Genomic DNA, 25,781 nt, shown 5'->3' on the forward strand with positions numbered 1-25,781 from the left:
TCCCACCAGCACTCTCTCATTCTTCTTTAAAGTATGACTCTAGGTAAAATACTGTGATGAGTCACTGACACCTTACTGTAAGTGATTTTCAAATGCTTTTTTTTTTTTTTTAGTTGGGACAGTGGGATGATGTGCTCTGGAATACCCTTGACCCTTCTCCCTGTTCAGTCAGTCCACAGTCCTGTGCTCCTTGTTAGGGAGAGATAACAGGAGCCGAAAGCAGAGAAGAGTGGAGTTTCCTCTGGTTCTGGACAGTCTGGACAGACAGGACTAGTGCACAGACAGCAGATTGAAAGAGGACATGGCCGTGAGTACGAGCAAGGCTCCTGCCACCTCCAGCCCACCACGCCCGCCTAGAAAAGATTTCCTTGAGCAGGAGGGAGAGACTAGACACGGGAAGTGGAGGGACCCAAGGCAGGAACAGTGGCAGTGGACACAAGTCCAGGGAAAAAGTGGACGTCCCAGGGAACCGCCACATTACTCGGGATGGTTTCTACCAGCTGGTGCAAAGAGAGCCTAAATGAAAATTAAGTCAAGTGTTAAGAAAATGAACAATCCTCCTCTATAAGCTTCTGAATGAAAGTCACGTTGCAACAGCGATGAACCTCAGGCAACCCTTGGAGAAGAAATAACACGCTAAATACACATGTCCTAGAACAGGTAAAAATTGCGTTTGGGAATGAGTTTATTTCCTATTTGATGGACAGAGATCATTGTTCATTTATATAAGAGATGGATATTTGGATTTTAAGCCATCAGTTGTAACTAGGGTAAAATGTCTTTGGATTTCACAAGTCAAACTTCATCAGTATTTTAAGATCATAATTTAAGGTCATAGAAATCCCTTTTCAAAGCTTGGAAGTTGACTTTAGTAACAATCAGCTTTATGATACTTTAAGGGCCGGGATAAGTAACGAAGTATACTCTGGCCCGCTGGAGGGCAGTAGTCTCTGGATGCCGCCAGCCAGGACTCGAGGCTTTTTCTGCTCCCAGCGCTAACTGCTGTGTTGATTTTAGAGGCAGCTGTTTAGTCTCAGCCATAAGGACAGGTGGGGAAACCTGAGGCGCGGCGACAATGTGCGGTATGAAGCCTCCCGAACGTGGCCTCGTCGGGATGTGTAATGAATTCCTTCCCTGTGAACAGCCAGCCACCTCATTAGTACCCCGACCTGCTTTCACTCGGCCTGTGCTCTCTTTAATGGGACCATTCAAATTCCTTAGATTGGGAGGCCGCGCGGTCACGTAACGCTGCGACTACGCCTGGCAGGGAACAAGCAGCTTGATGGAAACGCTCCTTCGGATGCCCTCTCTGGGACGTGTTCTCCCACCCCGCCCCCACCCCCCCCGCCCCTCCCACGTCTAGTGCACTAAGCTCTTTGTCCCGGCCAGCCCCGCGTGAGCAGGACTTCCAGGTAATGGCCCAAGCACACCTACCTCAGGACATGCGCCCCTGCCAAGCTCTCTGTTGTTGACACTGCTGCACACGCACACGCACCCCGTCCGTTCTCTGGCACGCTGCAACAGGGTAGACCGAAACGCTGCAACAGGGTATGATTCAGCCTCTCCCGCATCCGTGCGGATCGTCCAAGGCAAGCGCGCCAACAAAACTAGCCCAATAAACCAACATGTTCTCCTTGACGTCTCCAAAGTTTCGACCATGTATTCGCCTTTCAGGCTACCACTGGTAGGGGAACAGCAAAGGGGTTTTTGCCCATTCTTCCACAGACTGTGATGTTCTATCACACATTTCATGTTTAGAGTTTTACTGATAATGCTTGGAGTTCTTTGGAGCAGAGGAACAGATGAACTTAAAATTTATGAACAGCTGGACAGTGAACAGATTCTTTGCTTTTTTTTTTTTTTTAATGTTTTTATTTATTTTTGAGACAGAGAGAGACAGAGCATGACAGGGGAGGGGCGGAGAAAGAGGGAGACACAGAATCCGAAGCAGGCTCCAGGCTGTGAGCTGTCAGCACAGAGCCCGACGCAGGGCTGGAACTCACGGACCGTGAGATCATGACCTGAGCTGAAGTCGGACGCTTAATCGACTGAGCCACCCAGGCGCCCCTCTTTGCTTATTTTAATGTCCGCTCGGGTCTCCTTGGCGGGGCCGCTTCCAGGTGGGTGTGCCATCTGGAGGCTTTAACTACACTGACTGCACCGGCCCAGCCTTTCACAGTGGGAAGCAAACACGGTTGAGGCCCAGCTACGTGCTGGGAACGTCCCTTCCATTTCGAGTTAGAATCCTCTTCCAACACATTCGTGAGATCAAGACTTCTGCTGTGTTTTATTTGTATTTGAACATTTCCATTTCTCTTCTCTAGAGGGAGCTAATGCTGTCAGTTGGACCGAGCCATGACTAAGAGCCTGCTGGCCCCGCCACCATAAAGGGGAAGTAAATGTGAGCCAGACCCAGTCCCGCCCGCAAAGAGCTCTCCATTTACTTTTTGTTATTTTTAAATGTTTGTTTATTTTTGGGAGAGAAAGAAAGAGAGAGGGAGTGCAAGTGGGGGAGGGGCAGAGAGAGAGAGGGAGACACAGGATCCAAAGTAGGTTCCAAGCCGATAGCAGAGAGTCCGATGCAGGGCTTGAACTCAGAACTGTGGGATCATGACCTAAACCAAAGGTCATGACGCTCAAACGACTGAGCCACCCAGGTGTCCCTCAATTTAGTTTGCTTTTAATGAACTCTAGACACTCCACTTCTCTATCTTACATTGTCCTTTTGTCCAATTTTCTTTGAAGACAATAATCCAAAGAATTTTTCCTTTCTCCTCTCCAGCTCTCATCTCCAACTCAAACTGATGCCCATGGGAAGAAATCACATCTTCTAAATCTGCAGTCAGTTTTATCATTTTCTGTCTTCCCTGTAATGCCATGTGTCCCTGCCATTGCCATGCGACGGGCGGTGCCTCCTTGCAGGCAGAGTATTGTCAGGCGTGGTCAGGTATCTTGCCTGGGGCAGTTGCACGCGAGCAGAAGTTTTGAGTTTTTTTTTTTTTAACAATTTCTTTTTGATTTTAATTTAATTTAATTTTACTGAGAGAGAGAGAAAGCACATGCACAAGTAGGGAGGGAGCAGAGGGAGAGAGAGAGAGAAGTTTTAAGAGGTGGCTTAAAGCTTGAAGATGTGACTACTCTTCCTCCTAATTTTTTGCTTTTCCCTCTGCCCTGACCCAAACAGAGCCTTCACCTTCGGTGTGGGTTCTAGAATGAGAACCTAATTAAGAAGAGCTGTGGTCAACTTGCAGCCACCAAACTAATGTACGCGAGAATTCAAGGTAATGCTGTGTGAGCCACTGAGAATTTGGGGGTCATTTGTTACCACAGCAGTGCCAACTCGTACAATGGCCAAATGGTAAACAATACGTGGAAGATATAATCAAGACGATAGCCACGATTCCCAGTCACCTTTATTTATATAAAAGTATATTAAATAAATTATCTCAATATATACAAACAGAACAATATTACTTCTATAAATAGATAATCCCCATGTATAAAACCTCTTAAAAATATATAAATATACACAATATTGGCCGTAAAAGCTCGAAGTACCTTAAATCATAAACTCTATGTGGTTTGTATAGTAGTCTTATAAAAATATAGTTAATTGTCAAGTGCTTAATCAACAGCATGGAAGTCAGTTAAAGTGCTACCCTTAAGGTGCTTTAGGAATGTGCCCCAAACAGAAGTCTTCTGCATTTCACACATTCACATAAACGTTTGCCAATTGTTTTGAACCTCCAAGAGAACTCAGAAAAGAAGCAGCAGAAGACCCTAAACACCATATATCACAAAAGCAGAGACACAGGTTAGACAAGTCCACCCAATGTCCATTTTACTCTCCTGTGTGATTTGAAGTCAGCTTCTCAAAAGCCTTCCAAAAGTCTACCCAGGAGTTTTTTGTTTTTGTTTTTGTTTTAAGGCATTTGTTCATTCGTTTTTGATGAGACAACCTGGTTTCATCTTGGGTGTAGAATATACATTCTAGAACATGATATGTGCAAAGGATGTCATAGTGTTAAACAGAAATTTTAAAAACTTGGAATGGGTCGTACCGTTCGTTACATTCCACAGCGTCTAATGCTGCTGTCGAAACCAGAATGCTAACTGTGAGAACAGGTCGGATAAAGAGCTATCGCTGAGCCCAAGAGTCTCCGTGCTCCAAAATACTCATTTGTGTTTCCAAATATTCTATTCTCTTCAAAGTTCTTGGTCGCAGTGCAACATGAACTGGGCCATGGTCGGCAGCTCCAAGGGTGTGTTCTTTATGCAGCATTGAGTGGGGAGCCCTCCTTCCAACCTCGCCCCCTGCGCACCTTCCTGCACTTGTACAGGGACACCCCCAGGATGATGGTCAGGATGATGACTGCAAGCACCACCATTCCAATGACGAGGAACATTTCTGGAAAACAAAAGGTCCCAGTCAACTTTGAGAGCTTGAACTCCATTTATCAGCGGGCAGAACGGAGGGTGTAACTCTAAATTACACCAGCCTGCTTTTGCGTAATTTGAAATTTCTTTCTTCCACCCTTTCCACCACAACATATTTTGATTAGGAAAGAACTGGTCAAACCCTAGATGTTTTAGGGCAATTGACAGTGGCGAAATCATTTAATGGGCTACTTAATAAACTGGATAATGTTCACAGCCAGGAGATGGTACACGTAAATGGGAGCAAGAACAGCTTTTGGAAACAAGTGGCTAAAAATAATGCTGGGTTTGGTGGCAACAATTATCATAGTATAAGATAAATGATCAGTGCAAAGAGCAAGATGCAGAGTGCTGGCAGGGTTCAGGTCAATAGAGATGATCATTGGTTGGGGCAACAGGAAGGGCTTCCTGGTGGAGGAGGCATGTGAGACGGTTCTCAAAGACACATTTCAGTAGATGGAGCAGAGGCAGGGAAGCAGCGATCTGGGTGCGCATGAAGACAGAGAGGCAGCAGAACTCCAGCTGGCTTGAGGGAGATGGCTGTGAGGACTGTGGGTAATGATGGCCCAGAGGGGTACAGGACCAGAGCGAAGGCCAGCCCTTTTCTTCCATTATGGTTAATCAGCAGGAAATATTTGTTTAAAAGTGCTTTTAAATTTTCAAATTTCATCTTAGCAAGGAGCCATCCTGTGACTTTTGATCTCAGAATGTCCTCAGAGTACTATCCCTATAAAGCCTGGAGGGAGACTCAGGCTGTCAGTTTCATGGACGAGTCTGAACCCCTCTCAGCACTGCCAGTTAGGAACTAGTCCTCACAAGGGGTCTGGGCCCCATGTAGGCACACACACTCACATAGGTATATTTGCTAGAGGCAATCCCCTCCCTTCATGGGTTAAACTTCCTGTCTTCTGTGACAACAGCCCATAGCAAGTGCTCACAGATGTCTATTGGGTGCAGCTGCAGCTGGCCCAGAAACTCCCCCAAAACCCACAGAATCAGAATTTAAGTGTGAAAAAAATACCCAGAGAAATCTGTGATTTGATGCTAAATGCTAAACATGCACCGTGTGTCCATTGCTCAGCAGCGAGCTTGGCACACGGTAGGTGCTCAAGAAAACACTAGCTAAAACAAGGGAACAACGCAGAAACATTTTCAAATGCCTAAAATTGTAAGAGTCTCCCCCAAACAACATGACCCAAACAAACAAACAGCAACAACAACCAAAAACAAGCCTGTTTCTCCCTGAACAAAAATACTTCCTGGTTCTAAGGGTGCACTCGAACTCTGGAAAGTCTCCATGCCTCCCAGAAGAATAACGGACAGAGCCATTCACCTCTGGACATACCTTTCTCTTGGCTAGTACACTCGATGAGACTTTCTGGACTCTTTTGGTTTACTTTCCGTGATGGAATCACTGCTTGAACATTGAAACAGTAGCTTTCTCCTTTATCCACATCAATCAAAAACTCATTAGTGTTTGTCTTGGCTGTTTTCTGTTAAAAGATCAAGAGTTCTTAATTTATCTGGGCTCAGAGTGAATTCTTTCCCCTTCACTAAGTCAACTGTGGAAGCAAAAGCCTGCAGGGGCACACCAGACATATAATGGATTAGAAGTGACTTGGCTGGTCAGTTCCCCCTGATAACTGCTAAGGATGCTTCTTCCTAGACCGAAAATACCCAACTTAGGCCCATCCAACCCAATTTAGCTCCTTTAGAAGATATTTGCAATAAAGGGAAAAAGGAATGAAGCATTAGTTGTGAATGGAAAACAGACTTTGTCTCTGGGATCCTCAAGAGAGGAAGAAATGGGAGAGCCAGCAGGAGCCTCAGAGAAGACCTGGTCCAGCCCCTGGCTGAGGAGCCTGTGTATCCGAGGGGCCACGTCCAGAGTCACAGAGCCGGGACAGCAGGCACCCCTGCCCCTCCACCACACTGCACTCTCAACCACCCCATTCTGGCGTCTTTGAATTGAGGGAAGAAGTGGGCTGTAAAGTCAAGGATCCACAATTTAAAACAAGTCCTAAAATCAAATGAAAGAATCCTCACCTTTCCCGTACTTGAAGCTTTCCAGTAATAAAGTGTGTAACTTAAGTCTTTGCCAAAAACATCCCGGAGGCTTAGGAATGTGCCGTTCATCCTGACTAAGGTACGTGCATCTTGTACGGTCACATTCAGTTTTGTCCCAACTTGTTTGTAACTCTGAATCATGGGCTGTCCGAGCTTTGCTAAAACATAGAAAATGAGCTTCATTGGAACCAAAGAATTCTATACCAAGTAGAATCGCATTTAGTTATCACAGTTAATAACAAGCCAGTACACACCCCACCCCCCCACTCCCCCCCCCCCCATTGTAAAACAGCCGCATAGAATACGCTCCCTGCAGGAGTTCGCTCCGTGGCTCCAGAGCGGGACATCCTACGGCAGTGCTATCCAGTGCATATATAACAGCCACAGATGTGATTTAAAATTTCCTTGTAGTCGCATTAGAAAATGTAAAAAGGAACAGCTGAAATTAAATTTTAATAATACATTTCATTTAATCCAAAATAGCTAAAATATTATCATTTGGCATGTAATCAATAGAAAAAACTTTGGAGATATTTTTCAAAATCCAGTGTGTATTTTATACTTACGGCATTTAGCTGTGGGTGCTCAGTGGCCATATGTGGCTAGTGGCTGTTGTATTAAACAATACAGTTGTGTACGGTTCCACATTTGAGATAGAGTAAATTAGGGGCTGTGGGAAGCCCAGGAAATGTCCTTGGTACCTCAAGGAACCAGTGTTAACTGGTCATCTCCTATGCTTAGGCTGAAGGACAGTAGAATAAGCCCAGTAATTTAACACGAATTATACGCAGTTATATGTGTGTGTGTGTGAGCACATGCAAAATTAATATATAAAATACTTTCTATCTCACGTCAAGGAAGGATTTGAAGTGGCTTAGAAGAAACTCAAGAATTATAAAAAGGGGAATGAGTGTCACTGAGCCTGCACCGTCACTGAGGTGGCTGTGGCTGCGGTGGCCATGCTCCAGCTGAGGGCCCAGAGAGGGAGCAAAGGCCACAGAGGAGTTTGAAGGCAGACTCTGGCCAACAGGGGCTCAGGAAAGGCACACAGATTCGCTCAGGGGTCAGGCCGCCCCCTATTTCCACCCTCCAAGTAGATACCTGAGGGACCAGGTGGTTGACGGTCCCTCCCCCCTCCCCCCTCCCTGCCGGGAGAGAGCGTTCTCACTGGGCAGCCGCAGGGCTACACACAAAAGCACCAGATAAAAAACATGACACGCTTCCATTCTAACCTTTCGTTCTAATTCTTCTTAAAAGAGCAACTGATTTCACCCAGCACGATGTGCTGCATCTGTTTATTTAAAATACCTAGTTCTGACCAAAAAAAAAAAAAAAAAAAGTTGAAATCTCCTACTTGGCAGGAATCCTCTGCATTCCCTTTTTAGATGCTCAGGTCAGCTTACTGGGACAAAGGCTGGGGAGGAAAGCATTCCTCGTTTTCAAAACCAGCACGAAGGAGGCAGGCTGGGAGCCTGCCCAGCACGGCATCACGTGACGCGGAGCATGGTCAGGTTATTTAAAAAGGTCAGCGAGCCTGATTGTGGACTCAGAGGGACACCGGACCTACCCCCTGGATTTGTGACTGTTTGTGAAAACCCGAAATGGGGACTAGTGGTCTGATAATGGAAGAGAAAATTCAGGAGATTTAGTTGCATCTGTAATATATAATCTAAATATCCTCCTAGACGCTGAATCTCCAGCTTTGATGCATTTTCTACTCCCCAGCCCCTTCATCCAGACAGTTGCTGGGAGGGCCTGGTGACAGAAAAAAGTTACTCAATGACACTGTTACCAACTCCAGAGTTCACGTTCTGTGAACCTCCTAGCACGCCTGGACGGAGCCAACAGCGCTGTGGCACTTACCAATTTCTGAGAAAGAGAACATGTTTAAGGATGAATATTCTTTTCTTTTAAATTTATTCTTATTTTTTAATTTACATCCAAGTTAGTTAGCATATAGTGCTATAACGATTTCAGGAGTAGATTCCAGTGACTCAACGGATGAGTATTCTTTATGGAATAGCCCCTGCAAGTCACAAGCTCACAAAAACATTCAGACCACGAATGAAAGGGTATTACACATTGAGCACTTACTCTCTAAGTAAGGTGTGAACTCTGGGGAGTTTGTAAAGTGAGGCTCCCCAGCGTAATCGGTGGCATCAGCTGGGTAGGAAAAGACCCGGGCCAGGTACGTCTGATTCACATTGTTCACGATCTCGTCGGTGAGGTCACACTCCGTGTCTGTGGTATAGAAGCATTTGCTTTTCCAGTTGCCTAATCTGGGGCTGAAGGAAGGAGGAGGAGCGTATGAGGATCCGCAGCTGAGACAGACGGCTTTCTGGTGTGGTGCCGGGTTCCAACACCACTCACAAGCAGTCTGAGTAGGCATTTGCTACGCCGAGTCCTTTGGACGTATTTGAGTCCTCACAGCAAACTGGGGATGGCTCTGTAATTACTGTTTTCACAGATAAGGCAACTGAGGCAAAGTGAGATTGGGTGACCAGCTCATACAGCAGGACTTTGGGCCACGCAGCACTTTGCCTGCCGAGTCTGTGCCCTTAACCATTTGTTAAATGTCTTTCTTAAAATGTAGACAATTTGTTAGGGTCACACGGGAGAGAGAGCAACATCCCATCAAGACCCAATTATTTGTTCCACACGTATCTTTATCACGTTCTGTAGTCTGTGTGGAACATAGCCAATGTAGTAATAATAGAATCTACATAATAATCTATATCTTACATTTGACTGACCATTGCTGGTATGGTTATTTATCATTGAATCTACTGTATGCCAGATACTGTACAGGGCCCTTTACACGGGCTACCTCATTTGATAGAATCCTTTAAGGAAGGGATTGGATCTTTTTTACATATAAGGACACATGCTCAGGACCACTAAGTGACTTGTACAAGGTCACCTAGCTGATGAGGTGCGGGCTGAGTCTGTCCATCTCATTTTACTACATGCCTCCCTCACTTTACAAGATATGAATACAGCCCATCAAAGTTTACAACATAACAATAAAGGCAGGATCGGAGGGTCTGAGAGACTAAGAGACTGGAACAGATCTTTCTTTTGTAAGACGCCATTGAAGGGGAAATACTTTAAAGAACTGCTAAACATGAAATTATTCTAAAGGACCAAAACAATTTGTAGATGAATGCCCCTGCTCCTGGATCCACACACTTCTGACCCACGTATATTGACAGCCACACTGTTCTCTCCTTTGGCATCATGGACCGCCAGAGAGCCCTGCCCACCATTTAAGACCATGCTCCAGTCCCACTTTCTCCAGGAATCTCCAGATCTCCTTTCTCAGAATTGACCTCTCTCCCTTGTTCCCAGCAATGATACCTCCATTAAAGCACTTACTGTGAACTTGGTCCCACTCCCCATTAAGCAGCAGGGCTAACCTGAAGGATCATACATAGCCAGGCCTCACTGAGTGTTAGGCAGTTTGCACTTACGGGTTGGATCAGGGGGAAGATGGAGCTGCCATAGGATTCGACTGTCTCAGTCCACACATGAGAGCCATAGGTACATATTTTTTTTTTAAAAATCTTAACTAAATATCGAGGCTAAGAGGATGTGGGCAAACACACTCTTTGCCCTAAAATTCACAAACTGAGATCGACACAGAAATATTTTTGTTTTCTAGATTTCTCTTTCTGTGAAAAAGTAGAGTCTGTCTCAATTCCAGAATGACAAAAATGTTTTTTTAATAGTTATATCATTTCTCTTTTAAACAGTGAATCAGAGCATGACGATTCCTCTCCATCACTGTGGCACACACATGGTTCAGATTATCAGGGGAAAGACTCCTGGGCTCTGTGACTATGTTCCATCTGAGAGACAGGCATTGGGCTCCCCCAGCTCACTCGTAGAAATCACAGTACTCTATGGTGAAATTTAGCACAAGCGCCTGGATCACTGAACATAGTAAAGTCATGTGAACAGGTAATGAAGGGGCGATTCTGTACTACATTCCTCTAAATGCTATTGCCAGCATTAATATTTAAAAGACTTCAAGGTTTCTCTAGGTATTGTACACCCTCCTGATTTGGAAATCATAAATGTCCCATCTGAATTACTAAAAAATTCCAGCAGAATCCAGATTCACCAATTTAGGAGCAGGTTGTTTTCTAGAAGGTGTGGAAGTTTAGTGTTAGAATTCAGAACATTTCTGTTCTTACTCATGGGGAGGCTGCAGGAGAGTATGTGTCTCCCAGGAGCAGGATTGGGGACTGTTCACAGGCCTTGGGGTGCAGGGCCAAGAGTACGGGGAGATCCCTCTCTTGGCAGGAACTCCCCACCCCCACCCTCAGGCACCGCCAAGCTTCAGCTCAGCTAGGATGTGTGCACATCGCGCTTCATGGGGGACGTGTTCATTTAAATATTAGCAGCCTTGCAAAGTCTAAGAACGTAGGGTTAACTAAGGCTTAGGTTTAAAAATCAGGTAGGGGCACCTGGGTGGCTCTATCGGTTGAGGGTCTGACTCTCAATATTGGCTCAGGTTGTGATCCCAGGGTCATGGAACCGAGCCCGTATTGGGCTCCATGCTCAGCAATGGATTCTCTCTCACTCTCCCTCTCCCTCTGCAAACCACCCCCCACCCCACTCTTCTCTCCTGCTTGTGTGCTCTCTCCCTAAAATTAAAAATAAAAAGAATAATCTTGGGAGATTATTTACAGTTGTGATGGGGAAGTGATTTGTTAAAAAAGAATAAAAAAATAAAAATTAAGTAAATCATAAATGTTTCCACATGTTCACCAAACATAAGACTGAGTATATTTAGGAGTAAGCATTCTTCCTAAAATCTTATTTTCTCAATCCAGAAGGAAGGTGTTTTACTAAAGTAAGCTTCAGCTCTCTATAAGAGGAATTAATTACTAATTCTCAATTAGTGGAATCTGAATTGACAAGTTTGACCACAATTATAATTATTCCCTGGGGTTATGAAACCCCCGTATCTCTATCTATACATGAACGAACACACACACACACACACACACACACACACACACACACACACACACACACAAATTCTCCTCCTTGTCTAGCAAACAGTCGTCATGAAGTTCATTTTGAAAAACAAGAACATCCACCTAAAAGACCCACTGCGTACTTAGGAGCTGTGTTCAAACACAACAGCAAAACATCTTTAATTCTTAGCCAGTGGTACTATTGTGCCTTTATTCAGTTAGTGTTAAAATAACTTCCACAGCAGCTCTCCTCTATTTAATAAGATCTCTAGCAAGCCTCCTAGAACGTTTCAGAGACCCCAAACTCACCAAGAATATGGTGAAAACCATCAAGGAACAGAGATGGCACATGTCCGACATTCAGACTGAACGTGCAAATCACCAGCTCTTGGAGAGAGCTACCAATCAGAGCAGGATGGATGAGTGCAGACAGAGGAGGATTTCTCCCGGGCTTAGTGAGTCACAGATTTGACCTCCGAGATCATGGATGCAACTGAATTTTGAACCAGTGTCTAAAGATTAATGAATCAAACACTGCTTAAGGGCAATGTACACATTTGTACTCCTCACCGTTTCCTCCTGAACATGTTAGATCTGGCTCACAGTCTAGACAGTTAGCGTGCTGAGAGGATGTTAGTTATCTTCACTTGCGACCCACACCTACCCATGCTGCCATAGTCTGCTCAAGAGAGTTCACCTACCTATGGCTTACACTCCATTTGAGAATCTTCCCATCCTGTCCAAAACCAAGTAAAACATTCTATCAGTTTAAGCTGAGGAAATGTTGCAGGCTTCATAGACTATGCCTCTGGCCAGCAAATTACCACCAATGCCCTCTTTGTCATCTGTTAAATACTCTCATCCATTAATCAGCTTTAAAGACATTTGTATTCAGCACAGGGAAGTGGAAACATCGAAAACCTTAATTTTCTTTTTTCTTTTTTTTTTTTTTTTTTTTGTACGTAGCTTACCTTATCTGAACAGTGTAGACATGATTGATGGGTTTGGGTTCCCACTCCAAAATTGTCTTGAAATTAGTTGATTTCCAAGTTAAATTATATGCTGCCACTACATCTGTAATGCCTTTAAACAACAGAGAAACAGCTATTATTACGTGAACTCAGTACATGATTTCATGTTGATGCTATAAAACATCTTCCCATCCCTCCCACATCACTATAAACTTCATATTAATTTTTTTTTTTTGCAACCACGAAAGCTTCCATTCACTACTGAATTATCAAGACAAAAAAACATTCAAGTTTTTCTTAATTTTCTTAACTTCTCTTAATTTTCTCCTGGCAAGATTGACCTTGTAATCTAAGAAAATCCTTGTTTGAAATGATTTATGGAGGAAGCCCTGTGATAACCTGACCTAGCACACAGCCCAGGAGCTATCAGCCTCCTGGGAGGTCCCAGGCCAGCCCAGGAAGTGCAGGACTCCAGAGGTCCCACTCGCCAGGGAGGGCCAGGTAGGATGGGTTTGGGGTAAGCTATGGAAGAGAGCAGATCCCACATGTGTGAGAGAGGTTAGGGCCGCATACCATAAGAAAGTCAAATCTTGACTTTTCTCATTTGTATCTAGCATGTCTCTATACTGAAACTTTCAGACAGCCAGGCGGAAGTGTGGCCTGTCACACCATCAGATATATTCACTTAGGACGCTTTATTATTAAGGTCTGCTTTGCCAATACGCAGCAGGTCACAGTCTCTGCCCTGCCCCCCCACACCGAATAAGCATAAGGGTCATGCACCATGTGGTGTCTACGCCAATCCAAGCGACTTTTTGCCACAGGATTGCCTCTAATTGAATCTAAAAGGCGATCGAGGAACCACAAGTGCCTCTCCCGCTCCATCAGGGAACGTGCACGCGCAGTGAAGGATGGTATCTCTCCAAACCCTGCACGACGCTGACCAGTGCAGGTGCGGGTCCACGTCCACCACCTTCAAGGTCGCGGACCACTGGAAAAGACTGGCTAAACTTAGAGCGGGAGCCACACTCCACGTGTGCAATCCCAGCGGCCGGACACCGAGCAAGCCTCTCCAGCAGAAGCGGCAGCCGCCTCCTACCCTCCAACTCCCGCCTGCGCGCCCCGGGGGCCGGCTTCGCTGACACTTGGGCGAGAGCTGCCGCTTCAGGCGGGCGAGCCCATTCCTCCGAGCCTCGCGCTCCTGGGCTTCGGGGGCGGCCGCCACTCACCGGAGGCTCCGGTCACCTGCAGGAGGACCAAGCCGAGCAGCAGCATCCGAGCGACGGTGTCCTCGAGGCAGGGAGTCCGGGGTCCGGGGAGGGTCTCCATGTCCACGAGCTGGCGGCGAGGTCGGGAGGATTCCGTTGCGCCGCGAAGGCTGGGGAGGCTGGGCTGGAGGCCCCTTTGGGCACCGGCGGCAAGGGAAACGATCGCGAGGAACCCCGAGTCTGGGGGAGCTTTGGCCGCGCGCGCTTTAAAGAGTCGCGCGGACGCCGGCGCCTCCGCAGGCCCCCGGCCCGCCCCCGCCGCTCCTCCCCACTCCCGCCCCCGGCCCGATCACTGGCCGTCGTGCTGGGCGGACCCCGGGACCGGTCCCCACCCCTGCTCCGCCCCCTCCGGGTAGGAAACTCCGAGGAGTGATTCACGCGTGATTCAACCGCGCCACCGAGCGCGGTGCTGCCCTTCGGTCCGGCGGCTCCAGGTGCTGCGGGGAACCGGGTCCCCCGGCCCCCAGCGCTCCCCACCCGGTCCCCGGGTCGCCCAGGCCGGCGACCCCGACGTCCGGCCTGAGTGCGCAGGTCTTGGGGCTGAAAGCGGGGGCGCTTTGGAAGCAGTTCTCGAGGTGGAGGGAAAGGATTCTTCTCTACCGTTTGGAGACCCAGTGCTGTCCCGGCCGGTGGGAGCGGCAGCACTGACGGGGTCTAACGGCAGGTAGGGGCTCCGGGCTCGGTATTTCCCCCGCGCTTCGCCCACGTGGGGCCGAGCCTCGGAATCTGCAGCCAGGTGGCCGCGTGACTCTGAGCAGGGCTCCCTCCCAGCCTTCGTCTTCTCCCCCGAAAGCAATCATACCTGGCCTTCCCACCTCACAGGGCCCTTAGCGTGGGTCGCATCCCACAAAGGTGGTGCGAATGCAGGTGTCTGCACACAGGTCCGAAGGTCAGTTAGCGAGGCTCAGGCCAGCCCCGCTGGGAGTAGTAACTGGGGAAGAGCTGCTTCAGGCTGGCAGTTTGCCCCTGGGAGAACTCCAGCATGACATCTGCAGCCCTGTGGTTCCCGAAAAGACTGCTCTCACACCGAAGAAGACGACGTTCGTGGGACTGAGTCCCACCCAAGTGTAGAGAAACCAAAAATGAAAAAAAAAAAAAAAATCAGACTTTTTTTTTTTCCCCACTAGTCTTCAGCATTGGTTTTTGGAACCTATTTCTGGCTTCCTCTTCTGGGCTTTCCTGTAAAATTGTCAGGCGATAGGATGTTACCTTGTATTCTACTAAAGCGGCATTGTAGAAAGCCTTGTTAAAGTGTTTGCCATCATTCCTTTATTATTACTCCTTAGTTGCCTCCAAGACAGACTGGAGAGGTGTTCGGGAGAAAGTAGATAGAGTCTCCCACTTTTTTCTAGGGAAGTCAGCCTTGCATTTGCATTTAGTGTATACTAAATACTGTATATTTCCATATAGCCCGGGAAACCGTAGCATACACTCCTTTTAAAAGAAATAAAACCTCGCAAAAGTTTTGTTTTCTCCCTTTGCCTGAACTGAAATAGCACATCCAGTTCTTGTTCTTTTTTCCTAGAAGCTGAACGCTGCACTTGGTGGTTTCTTTTTGTGGTCTCTTCCAGCTCTATACCCCACAAAGTTTGTATTTGCAAAACGAGACCATGTGGGCCTCCTTTTTGTAGTCTCCCGCCTGAGTCACTTTCCCTAACAGATCTTTAGCCCAGCCTGGGATGTGATTCTTTGTACCGGAGTTGAAGGTACCTAGGAGAAAACGTTACACTTGCTTTCTGAGACCCAGGGAATCGTTGCTGTGTCTACAGAGTGATTGGCTCCACTCGGAGTCCCTGACTCTCCTGAAACATAAAGGGACTTAAGTGTGTCAAGGTCAGCAATTTGGCAAGAAAAGTATGTTTCACGTTAGACGGTGACACAGAAAAAATGCCTTAAAGGTTGATACATTAGATACTTATTTTGCAAATTCACCCAAATTATCAGACAGGGAAGAGAGGAATTTGTTGAGTTTCTGCGTAGGTTTTTGAGTAAATATAGAATTATATCCTTCAAGGTTTGAAAAATGCTAAAAATTTTTTTACTACTTCCAAGAAAAAGAGGAAGCAGACTGGCTATAGTAAATAATATCTCTGTGATATCGCAGTCAATCAGACTGTGGCCAGACGATTTCTAGATCTCTGATGCTTGGCACTGTTAAAAGTACATTCCTAAAATTTCACTGTTGATATTTATTGCACAGAAACCAAGTGATTGTCAAAAATTATTCCCTACCCTTACACATTTTTTTTTAACCCCCTTCGGTAAACCTGAGCTTAGCAGTTACCAAAGTTCCCTCCGGTTTGGTATATCTTGGAGACTCGGAGAAGTTGGAAAAATTCTTAAACTATAATGATAATCAGGCTGGCTGGACCACTCCCTTTATGGTTAAGTCATAGAGTATCAGAAGGCTGGCAGGGACCTCACAAACATTCTTTTAGGGATGAGGGTCCTACAGACAGCCTCACCATGCAGCTCTGGTCTTCTGACCTCAGGAACTTTTCTTTCCACAACCATACTTTCCTCTATTCCAGTGCATGGAAATAAGACTGGCTTATAAACCGTGACTTACTTGATTAGTTTATTCATCCATAGGCACTCAACAATGCTCTCCAAGCAGGTGTAGAAAATGCTTGCAGTTTGGGGAACTCACTGTTCTCTGGCAGAAATATCCTGATGGTTATTCCTTGAAGCGTGCATACATGGAGACTTGTGGAGCAGCTGCATAGCTTTTGCATAACCAGTGATGTACTGTGGTTGATGAGGAGTGTGAGGATGAGGGCCATGTTGCAGCCCTTCCTCTGTGCCCCCCGCGAACTTCACTGACTTGACTTCATGGAGTACTTCACTTGATTTCAACTCTGTGTTTGTTGTCTTTCTTCCCCACTAGAGCTCCTTGGGGGTAGTCAGGACTGGATTTTTCTTCTTCACATCTCTCAACGCTTTGTGCAGTTACCAGCACAGGGTAGGCTTTTATACATTTGAATCAATGAAAACTTTTTTTTGGAACCATGCTTGCGGCCAAATATTTTCGCTGGCATTCAAGAGATGAGATTTGCCATTGAAGTTTTTCTGTCTAATGGCTGGGCGGTGAGTGTTCCATAAAGCTCAGATTGGTAAGAAAATACGAATCCATCATGGGTTGTAAGGTGTCCCTTGACAGTAAGCTCTGGCTGTCTCACTAGTGACTAATGATTCTTGCTACAGCAAGAAAATCTAATCTGGAGGAGAGGTAGCTGAACAGCAGAAAACAAATGTGGAAGTTTGGAAATGGTTAGCAGTTTTCTAACAGCCTGGATTCTGGGGTGATTCAGAAGATTTTCAGTCATATGATGAGGCTGTTCTTGCATGGAAAGGCTTCACGACTTTTCAGAAGAAACTGCACAAAATGTATACCTCTCCAGGAAGGGGACAGGCTAAGCTTTATGATCGCAGGTGAGATTGAGAGTAATTTATGTAAAACTATTATATTCATATAGAATGGTAAAAAGAGCAATGGATCCTTTTTACCCCAAATTCAGGAAAAGGGCTAAGTCTGAGAAAAGGCCAGAGGGACTTAGGAGTGGGAGGGAACACAGAGTTCTGGAAAAAGAAAATATGACTTAGCAGAACTTAAAACAACATCTGGGAGGGTATAGTTAGTCATGGAAAAATTGGCAGTCATGACTGTGCATTTTATGAAAATAATTATGTACTAGTTCAAAAGTTAGTGTTTAGACTGAAATTAAATAGTCGAAAGCCTGTACGATGAACTCTATTATCCTCGCCATGCAAAAATACTTCTATTAGCTGTCTAAAATCATTTACAGGAAGCTTTACCGAGTACGTTATCGCACAGCACCAGTATTTTCAAAGCATAATTTTAGAGAAATAACTTCCAGTTCAAACCGTACACAGGATTAGTATGTTCAGCACAAAAGTATCTTTATAAACCCAAGGCTTATCAAACAGCTTGTCAACCTCCATTTCTCCATTTCATGAGCAGTAAATGTTATTTTTATTCTGTGCGTACAATGTTGATAAACTAGGTACCTCCTAAACACAAGTCGTGGATATTGTTTTAGCAACAAAAAGTCATTTAAGATGAAAACCTTTAACGTATATTCTCATTAATATAGCACATGTACTTTTAAAGTTTGTACACGGTATCATTTTATGTAAGCATCCCCTAATTCCCAATTTCTATAGCTCCTTATGCTTGACATATGCACTAACTCGATGAACAGGAATCCGTTCATTCAATAAATACTTGACTATCTTCCTGATGCTGAGTTCTCCCTAGACCTTGGATATACAGAATAAAACAAGGAGTCTCTTTCCTATTAAATATATGAGCACTCCTACTTACTGTCCTGGTTTTAATTGTTTGCATGACTTCCTGTCAGCATTTTGGATTGGATATAAAACAATCTGAATGTTATTTATTAATAAATTTTCTTCCATGCCAAAAAAATTTCTAAGGTTAGGTATGTCATGGTCAATCCATCGGACAGGTATCTTCAACTCAGAAAATTATCTGTAGCCTTAAAATCCATGTACTTTATCAGTTTGAAAGTGTGGATGAACTTTCAAAATTTTGCACGTGGAAAAAAAGTCAATATCCCAATATAGAGAGCCATGTCTATAAACAGGCAAAAGATGGCTAAGTATGGGATTCCTCAGAGGAAGAGTTAAAAAAAAATTGGTGAAATAACTAGTTTAAAAGTACTCACATCTGGAGGCCTTGTTCTTTTTTAGATAATTTATTTGTTGACATTTTATAAAATAGCATAGTTTACAGATGCTGTAGCATATTAGCTCGCAATCCATCCAGTCACTTGCCGCCTTTAATGGATGATACTCCATCCTGTTACAGCAATCCCTCTTTCACACAGAGCTTGCAAGCTGGAAAGTAATTGCTGAATAAGCAAAGTTTTCTGCACATTGGAAGCATGGTTCTAGCATTCGGCTAGTTGTACTTGCCAACCTAAACCACTACCCTCTGTTACTATATTGCAGCAACTCCAAGTTCTAAATCAGCTACACACCAACCACAAAATGACTCCTCTCCCCTGTCATAAGGACCATAACAGGACATAGTCTATAGAGGGAGCTTGTGGTACCATGACAGAACTGGGTTTTCAGGATTTGGTAAACTTTATAGACAGCTGTTAAATTGACCAAATCAAAAGGATGGGCCTTAAACCTGGCCCTTATTTTTAAAAATAGGTTTTGTCTTACATCTCCTATCCTTTACGGATTTGTCAACCCAGATCTTCCCGTATACAGGCTAATAAATACGTACTGAAGGATTACTGTGTGTAAGGCAAGGTACTAGGAACATTATGAGTCCTTTTTTTTTTTTTTTTCTGTTTGTTTATTTTAGAGAGTGAAAGGGCGGGAGCAGGGGAGGGGCAGAGAGAGAGAGAGAGAGACCCAGAATCCAAAGCAAGCTCTAGGGTCCGAGCTGTCAGCACAGAGCCAGACGTGGGGCTTGAACCCATGAATGTGAGAACATGACCTGAGCTGAAGTCGGACGCTTAACCGACTGGGCCACCCAGGCGCCCCATGAGTACTTTTTCTAAAATATCTTGCAAGCTAGTCAGAGAGCTGAAGTAAATGTGTAAGCTTCCACAGGAGAAGGCGGGGGGGTGGGGGGTAAGTGAAATGCGACACATCACCATGTCTCTCACTAGTAGATTGAGAGCTCTGTGCCAGCAGAGTCTGCTTTATCTTTACTGGCATCCCTAGTGCCTGGCGTAGTGCCTGGCACGTAGTGGGTCCTCCACAGCCATAAAGCTTTGTTTAAAGATATAGGAGATATTTGGGACTTCGAGGAGACAGTTCACTGTTGCTATTGTCTTTTTTTAAGTTTCTATATTTATTTTGAGACAGAGAGAAAGGGTGAGGGAGGGACATGGAGAGGGAGAGAGAGAATCCCAAGCAGTCTCTGTGCTGTTTGCGTACAGAGGGGTTGAACTCGCAAACCATGAGATCGTGAAATGAGCCAAGATCAAAAGTCAAACGTTTAACCTGCTGAGCCCACAGGTGTCCTGAGAGAATTCACTTTTCACTGGGATGATGAGAGAAGGTTCCCTGGAGGAAGGCATTATCTGAGCTGGATCCCAGGGGAATGGGTAAGGGGGGATGGGTAAGGGGGGAAAGGGTGAGCCAAGGGCTGAGGCCTTTGTGAGCAGAGTGGGGGCCACACACACCAGGTTTGGAGATCCTGCAGGTGACAGGTGTTGCCAAAAGCTAGAACATTGGGTCATGGGCAGCTCTGTGGGCTCCACTAAGAAGTCTGGACTTGGTTCAGCAGACGGTACCTTAAGAGGCTTACTCTTCTGGTCGTGGAATGTCAGAAGAATTGAGTCAAGGGGCATAGCGGGAATCTAACCCCCTAACCCAAATGGTGGCTGAGAAATGGAAAGGAAGGACAGCTGTAGGAAACTGTATGAAGGAAGAAGCTGCAGGACTCAGTGACTGATTGTAGGTGGGGGCAGGAAGGAGAGAGAAGAGTAAGGTCTTGGGGCAGAGAGAAATGGCGGCACAGGTCAAGATGGAGCCTGGAATGGAAGGTTGGCAGCTCAGAAGCTGTGAATTTACACATGTTGAAGGGGAGGGGCAGTGGACATCTAGGAAGAGTGCCCAGCACAAAGAGTTGGGAGCGGGGCACTAAGGCTTGCAAAGAGATTGAGGGTAGAGCTAGAAATTGGGAGACATTTGCCTAGAGGTTTGGTCAAAGATGTAAACGTGGACAAGGTCTCCAAAGGAGGGTCTTTAGTGACAGTAAATCCCTTAGCAAGCACTAACAACCTGCTCAGCCTGGCTCAAATCAAAGGGGCATTTATAAGTTTGTGAGTCTGGGAAGCTCATAGCCCAGTGGAAGGGTTACAGAACCAGGGCCTCTGAGACTGGGTTTCTCTCTTGCTCTTGCCTGCTCTTTCTCCCACTGAAGCTGGTCTCCATTTGTGTCTGCACATGGACTCTATGTGGTAGGGCCTGGTTACTGCCAACAGTGTAGGGCAACATTCTCTCAGCTCTATCACACCAGGGTACAGCCATCATTCTGGGGAAGGACTTTGTCCCTATTTGGGGCATTTGTTCACTCCTTGGCCAGTCACTATTGCCAGAGGAATACTAGGCCTGGCCATGTGTCCACTCCTGGGGTCAGGGAGTGGGTCTCCTCTACTAGAAAGAACAGGTCAATAAAGTTAGCCATCAGACAGAAACAATCGCTACCAGTGGGTCTAGAACTGAGGCTGGGACATGACTGGAGGAGGAAGATGACCTATGGAAGAAAGTAGAAGAGATTCCGGAGAGATGGGGGAGGACAGATGGGACCCCAACACTGAAGGAGAAGAGTTTTAATAAGAGAGAAGGGGCCAGGGCACCTGGGTGGCTCAGTTGGTTAAGCATCTGACTCTTGATTTTGGCTCAAGTCATGATCTGACAGTTTGTGAGTTTGAGCCCCCGTCCAGCACTGTGATGACAATGCAGAGCCTGCTTGGGATTCTCTCTCTCTCTCCGTCTCTCTCTGCCCCTCTCTCAAATAAATGCTCTCTCTCTCTATCTCTCTCTCAAAATAAATAAACTTATAAAAAATTTTTAATTAAAAAAGGAAGGGACCATGGCAGCTAACAGTGAGCAGAAAGCCAGTTATGTATGTAATTATGATGGGTACTAAAAAACAACCCCAACTGCTAAAATTAACTTGGCTACCCATCTTGTCAAGTTTCTTATTTCTTTGGGTTAAAACTAGGAAGATCTACACGGCTGAATAGGGGAGAGACACATTAGGTTTCCTTAGTCATTCAGATCAATTCAATAAACTTTTATTAACCCATTTCCCCTATGTGCTAGGCGTGATGTCAGGTGCTGGGGACACAAAAAGAAAGATGTATTCTTGCTCTGAAGATTCTGAGACGAAGGACAACCTGAAATTTACAATAAAGCACAGGAAGTGCTATGTTCCTTAATCCCATGAATGTTTATGGAGCAGCTACTATGGACTTGACTAGTGCTGGGTACTTGGGGGAGGTCCCGTCTTGCCTGGTCAGTGGCCAGAATCCCGATCTCACCCTCCTACCACAGTCAATGCCCCGTACTGAAGTTAGTTGTGAGGTCATTCTCTTCTGCTCTGGTCTAAGCATCATGCAGGCAGGAATGTGTCTGCCTTGTTCCTGCACTGAAGGCCAGTAGCTTAGATGCTAGTATCACATATTTGCCAAATGAGAGAATAATAAACTATACATAGCCCTGACATGATGTCATTTTCGAGAATCCAGGAAACATGCAAAATAACTTTGTTCTCTCTACATTTTCTTTCTTCTTAGCTGATATCATGCCGCCAGTGGAAAAGCGAATGGTCATTTGGAAGCATTCAGCAGCCCTCAGTAGCTGTCCATTTCTATTATTTGTGGCGAGTAAAAATCACCAGAAAATACTATTCTAGCATTCTCTAGGTATTAGCTTATTTAATCCTCACAACAACCCTGTGAGATGTAGGTAGAATTTTATACACATGAGTTAACCCAAAGCCCAGAGAGGTTAAGTAACTCACTCAGGGTTACCCAGCTGGGAGGTGGCGAGAGCTGGGATTTGACCGTAGGCAGTTAGCTCCGAGGTGCACCTCCGCACCCACTATACCAGGCCACCTCTCCACAGGGCAGCGTTAAGGTGCGCACCTTCCCTGCTGTACATCCCTTTTCCTTTTTCCCAGTGTTTCCTGCCCTTGTGAAGCTGGCCCTCTCTGAGGTTCCTGGCTTTGAAATACGGGGAATTTCCAATAGAAAACCATGGCAAAACCAGGCCTTAGTTGAGAATAAAGGGCTCCTTCTTTTGCTTTGTTTCCACCTCATTTAGTCCTTAATAATTTTTGACATCCAGATTTTTTTTCTCTCCGGAGTGGGGAAAAAAAAGGAGACCCTAGCCTGAAGATGTCTTTTCCCCCCACTGACAACTTGAAACAAAAGCTCTTCCCTGTTTCTGTTTTTCATTAAGAAATTGGGGTCATGATGATAATTAACAAACCAAGTTTAGGTTAGGAAGGCCCTTCTGACGTACTTCTTGCTTATGCCATAATTGAGCTGATGAGCTAGTTGAATCTAGAATCACCTCCACCTATCGATCCACCTTCCACATGCCTTTTCTAACATGTGAATTCTCGCCCTATTTGATACACATGTCCAGGCTTGAGATGGAACTTGTCGTAGAATCACTTATATTTCTACTGGTCTATGTGTACGCTGATTTCTCCTTATTCGAGAGCCCAGAGGGGATGCTCAGGCAGGTAAGCTCCCTCCCTCGGGTTGCAGAAGCCATCTCCACCTCCGTGGCCCTTCACTTGCCCACACCTTCTGCCTCCTGCTAACCCCTGAGCTTGCCTCTGGAAACAAGTCAAGTGGCCCCAGTGCCGGGGTGACAGAGGCCTTTCTTAGCTGAACAGCTACGATCTTTGTGCCTTTCCTATGTGGTCATTTCCACGTCACCTTTAAAGCATCTTAGAAAAATGTCGATGGTATCTGAGATGGTATCTTCTCCCCCCTCCCACTGGAAACATTTTTATCATTTGGCAGTCAGGTTCCAATAATCATTAAGGGCATCCACGAGGCAACACCCCCTGGGGGCAGCAGGAGCTGAGTGAGACAGCGTGTGCGATGTTAGGGGGCTACGGGGAAAGATAGGGAGAAATCTGTTTTTGTAATAGGGAGGAGTTTGGGTCTGACTCTATGACATGAACCACAGGTTCCCACCAGCTGCCCCCGAATACTCCAAGAGGTACTTTGGGGTATGTGAACACTTAGTCCCCATACCCGAGGAAGTCACTTTGCCTCTTTTTATGTGGGGCAGAAAGGTTGTGTTGTAACTGGGGATATTACTCTAATGCTATCAGGCAGTACTCACAGACTCTGATTCCCGGTGGCTGTTTAGCCCAGTGGGGCAAGGATGGTTACCGCACTCACGCCGTGATGGGTACCAAGAACATCAGGTGTGTGAGAGATGCCATTCCGTGGGTCTTTCACAGAGAGTTCCACCCACCCCGAGTTACCCAAGAGAGCTGCTCCCTACAGTGCAGCCTCAGCTCTCGCTGCCACGCTATTTCCTGACAGTATCTGGTGCCTCTCCAGATAGCCTCCACTTCTCTCTGCCTCTGCTTTGATCTCTAACCTCGGTAAGCTGGATCTGACATCGGCTCCATAAAAATCTGGTCCTGGACCTCTGACCAGGAACTTTGTGTCGCTAAAGAAGTGTGCATGCAGGCTCCTTGCTTCCTTCTGTGCCTGTGACCTGTTGGGCAGGGCACTAATTCTTTAAGTCAGCATTTCAAAGAGAAGATTAAGAACAAGTTAAGCCTTTAGTTCAAAAAGTTCAGTTAATCCTAGAGCAAAGCACACTGGGTTTTGAGGCCATGTGAAATAGCCAAGCCTTAAAGTCAACAGTGGTCATGGAAAAGTCACACACAGTCCTTCCACTAAGAGGGAGAAATTTATATGGTGAGTGTGTGTGTGCGTGTGTGTGTGTGTATGCGTGCGCACATGTGTGTGCACAAGCTGTTTGATTTCTCAGGGTTTTCCTTTTCCTATCTGTAAAATGGGCACAATGAATCAGTGGTCCAGATGGCCTATCCTCTGTTTTGCTATCTTAGAGATGGATGTGTGGACCAGAGCTTTTCTTCCTGGCTGCTACATGCTTGTTGTATCAAATAGTTACTATTTCCAATTTTTTAAAAAAGTTTTAAATTGACATTTGTCTTCTTCTAAGGATTATATAGTTTATAGTTTCTGTGAACATACCTCCTAAACTGACTTGGTTCAAAGCATCCAGTGGTTCCAGACATAAACTGGTTATGCGAGCTGGAGACCAAACTGGAATTCACTCAGATATTAGGGGCCATTTACTTGTGGGTCTGCTTATTTTATCTCGGCATTGGCACATGTAGTATTATGGTTATCACGGTCTCAGCAATACCCATGATTTACTGAGGTCCAGACATGCAGTGGCGCACAATGGGTGCACAGCTCTCGGGGCAGATAAACCTAACCAGGTACACCAGTAGGACACATCACTCAGAGGGGGGAGGCTTGCTGGCAGCTGATTGCATGACAAGGTCTGTACCTGTTCCTTAGTGCCCATCTCTTTCCAAGGTCAGTGGGAGGTGCTGTTCCGGGAGGAAGAGAACTTGAGAGGGAACGGCTCAGAAGGTGAAGCACAGAGCATTTTCTGCGACTCTCCTACGTGCCTGTAAGACTCTTCTGCGAAAACTCACTGGGTTCTCCCTCCACCTAAAAGCTCCTGAAACCTCCATTCTTCAAAGTGTTCTTCATCAAGAAGGGATGTTCACAGAAACTATAATCCTTAGAAGAAGGTAAGTGCCAATTTAAAACGTTTTTTCACAATTGGAAAAGGTAAAAGCATGTAGTAGCCATCGAGAAATGGTCTGGTCCACACGTCCGTCTCTAAGATAGCAAAACAGAGAATAGGACATCTGGACCACTGATTCATTGTGCCCATTTTGCAGACAGGAAAAGGAAAACCCTGAGAAATCAAACGGCTTGTGTGCGTGCACGGGCATGCACATACACACACACACCATATAAATTTCTCTATCTTAGTGGAAGGAGTGTGTGCGACTTTTCCATGACCGCTTTTGATTTTAAGACTTGGCTATTTCACCTGGCCTCAAAACCCTGGACAAGCTGGTGGTCTCTCCCCAATACCCACCTCTGAACACTCCCCTCTTTGCGAAGCACCATCTAAATGAGTAGGTTTTCATTTGCCCGAACACTTCATAAATAAGTAATTGTTTGGCTCGTATTGATGAACTTTTGCATCTAGATCATCCAGATTTAGTCACACTAACCATGTACTGGGATGATCTAATTTACGTCTGATGAAAATCCTGGAGAGGAGGTGCTGTGATTTCCCCCGTGAGAAAACTGAAGCGTAGCAAGGCTAAAGTAACCTGGTCAAGATCACACACTGGGACGAGGCCGAGCTCACTCTCAAACCAGGTTGTGCAGCTCCAGAGCGAGTACAGTTGAGCACGACCCAGCCTGCTAGCACCTCATCCTGGG

At 45.7% G+C, this 25,781-nt stretch overlaps 2 protein-coding genes across 11 annotated transcripts in view; one reads left to right on the forward strand and one right to left on the reverse strand.

Annotated features, from left to right (window-relative positions):
- Positions 1–3,395: 3,395 nt before the first annotated feature.
- F3 (coagulation factor III, tissue factor) lies at positions 3,396–13,932 on the reverse strand. Its single transcript, XM_086717631.1, has 6 exons — positions 13,690–13,932; positions 12,461–12,572; positions 8,599–8,789; positions 6,484–6,662; positions 5,783–5,930; positions 3,396–4,408 (listed from the first exon to the last, which is right to left on the reverse strand). The coding sequence occupies exons 1-6, from the start codon at positions 13,787–13,789 to the stop codon at positions 4,272–4,274; spliced, it is 867 nt and encodes a 288-aa protein (XP_086573757.1). The 5' UTR covers positions 13,790–13,932; the 3' UTR covers positions 3,396–4,271.
- Positions 13,918–25,781, forward strand: part of SLC44A3 (solute carrier family 44 member 3) — a 334,651-nt gene continuing 322,787 nt past the window's right edge. For 7 of the 10 annotated variants that reach the window (XR_015254888.1, XR_015254889.1, XM_086717624.1 and 4 more), the window contains exons 1-2: positions 13,918–14,392; positions 24,852–25,072. The gene's annotated coding sequence lies outside the window, so the exon portion shown is untranslated. Of the gene's footprint in view, positions 14,393–16,615; positions 16,691–16,932; positions 17,161–22,040; positions 22,170–22,896; positions 22,997–24,851; positions 25,073–25,781 lie in introns of all 10 variants that reach the window. The other 3 variants (XM_086717625.1, XM_086717627.1, XM_086717628.1) reach the window with 3 other exon arrangements.

This window comes from Puma concolor, chromosome C1 (assembly GCF_028749965.1).
Source record: "Puma concolor isolate L17-30 chromosome C1, mPumCon1.1.hap2, whole genome shotgun sequence".
Taxonomy (NCBI): domain Eukaryota; kingdom Metazoa; phylum Chordata; class Mammalia; order Carnivora; family Felidae; genus Puma; species Puma concolor.

Coding starts and splice junctions, on each gene's coding strand:
- F3 (XM_086717631.1), bottom strand. CDS start 13,789: ATGGAGACCCTCCCCGGACCCCGGACTCCCTGCCTCGAGGACACCGTC. Junction 12,573..13,689: donor GCAGGTGACCGGAGCCTCCG/GTGAGTGGCGGC, acceptor TGTTGTTTAAAG/GCATTACAGATGTAGTGGCA. Junction 5,931..6,483: donor AAGCTTCAAGTACGGGAAAG/GTGAGGATTCTT, acceptor ATCTTTTAACAG/AAAACAGCCAAGACAAACAC.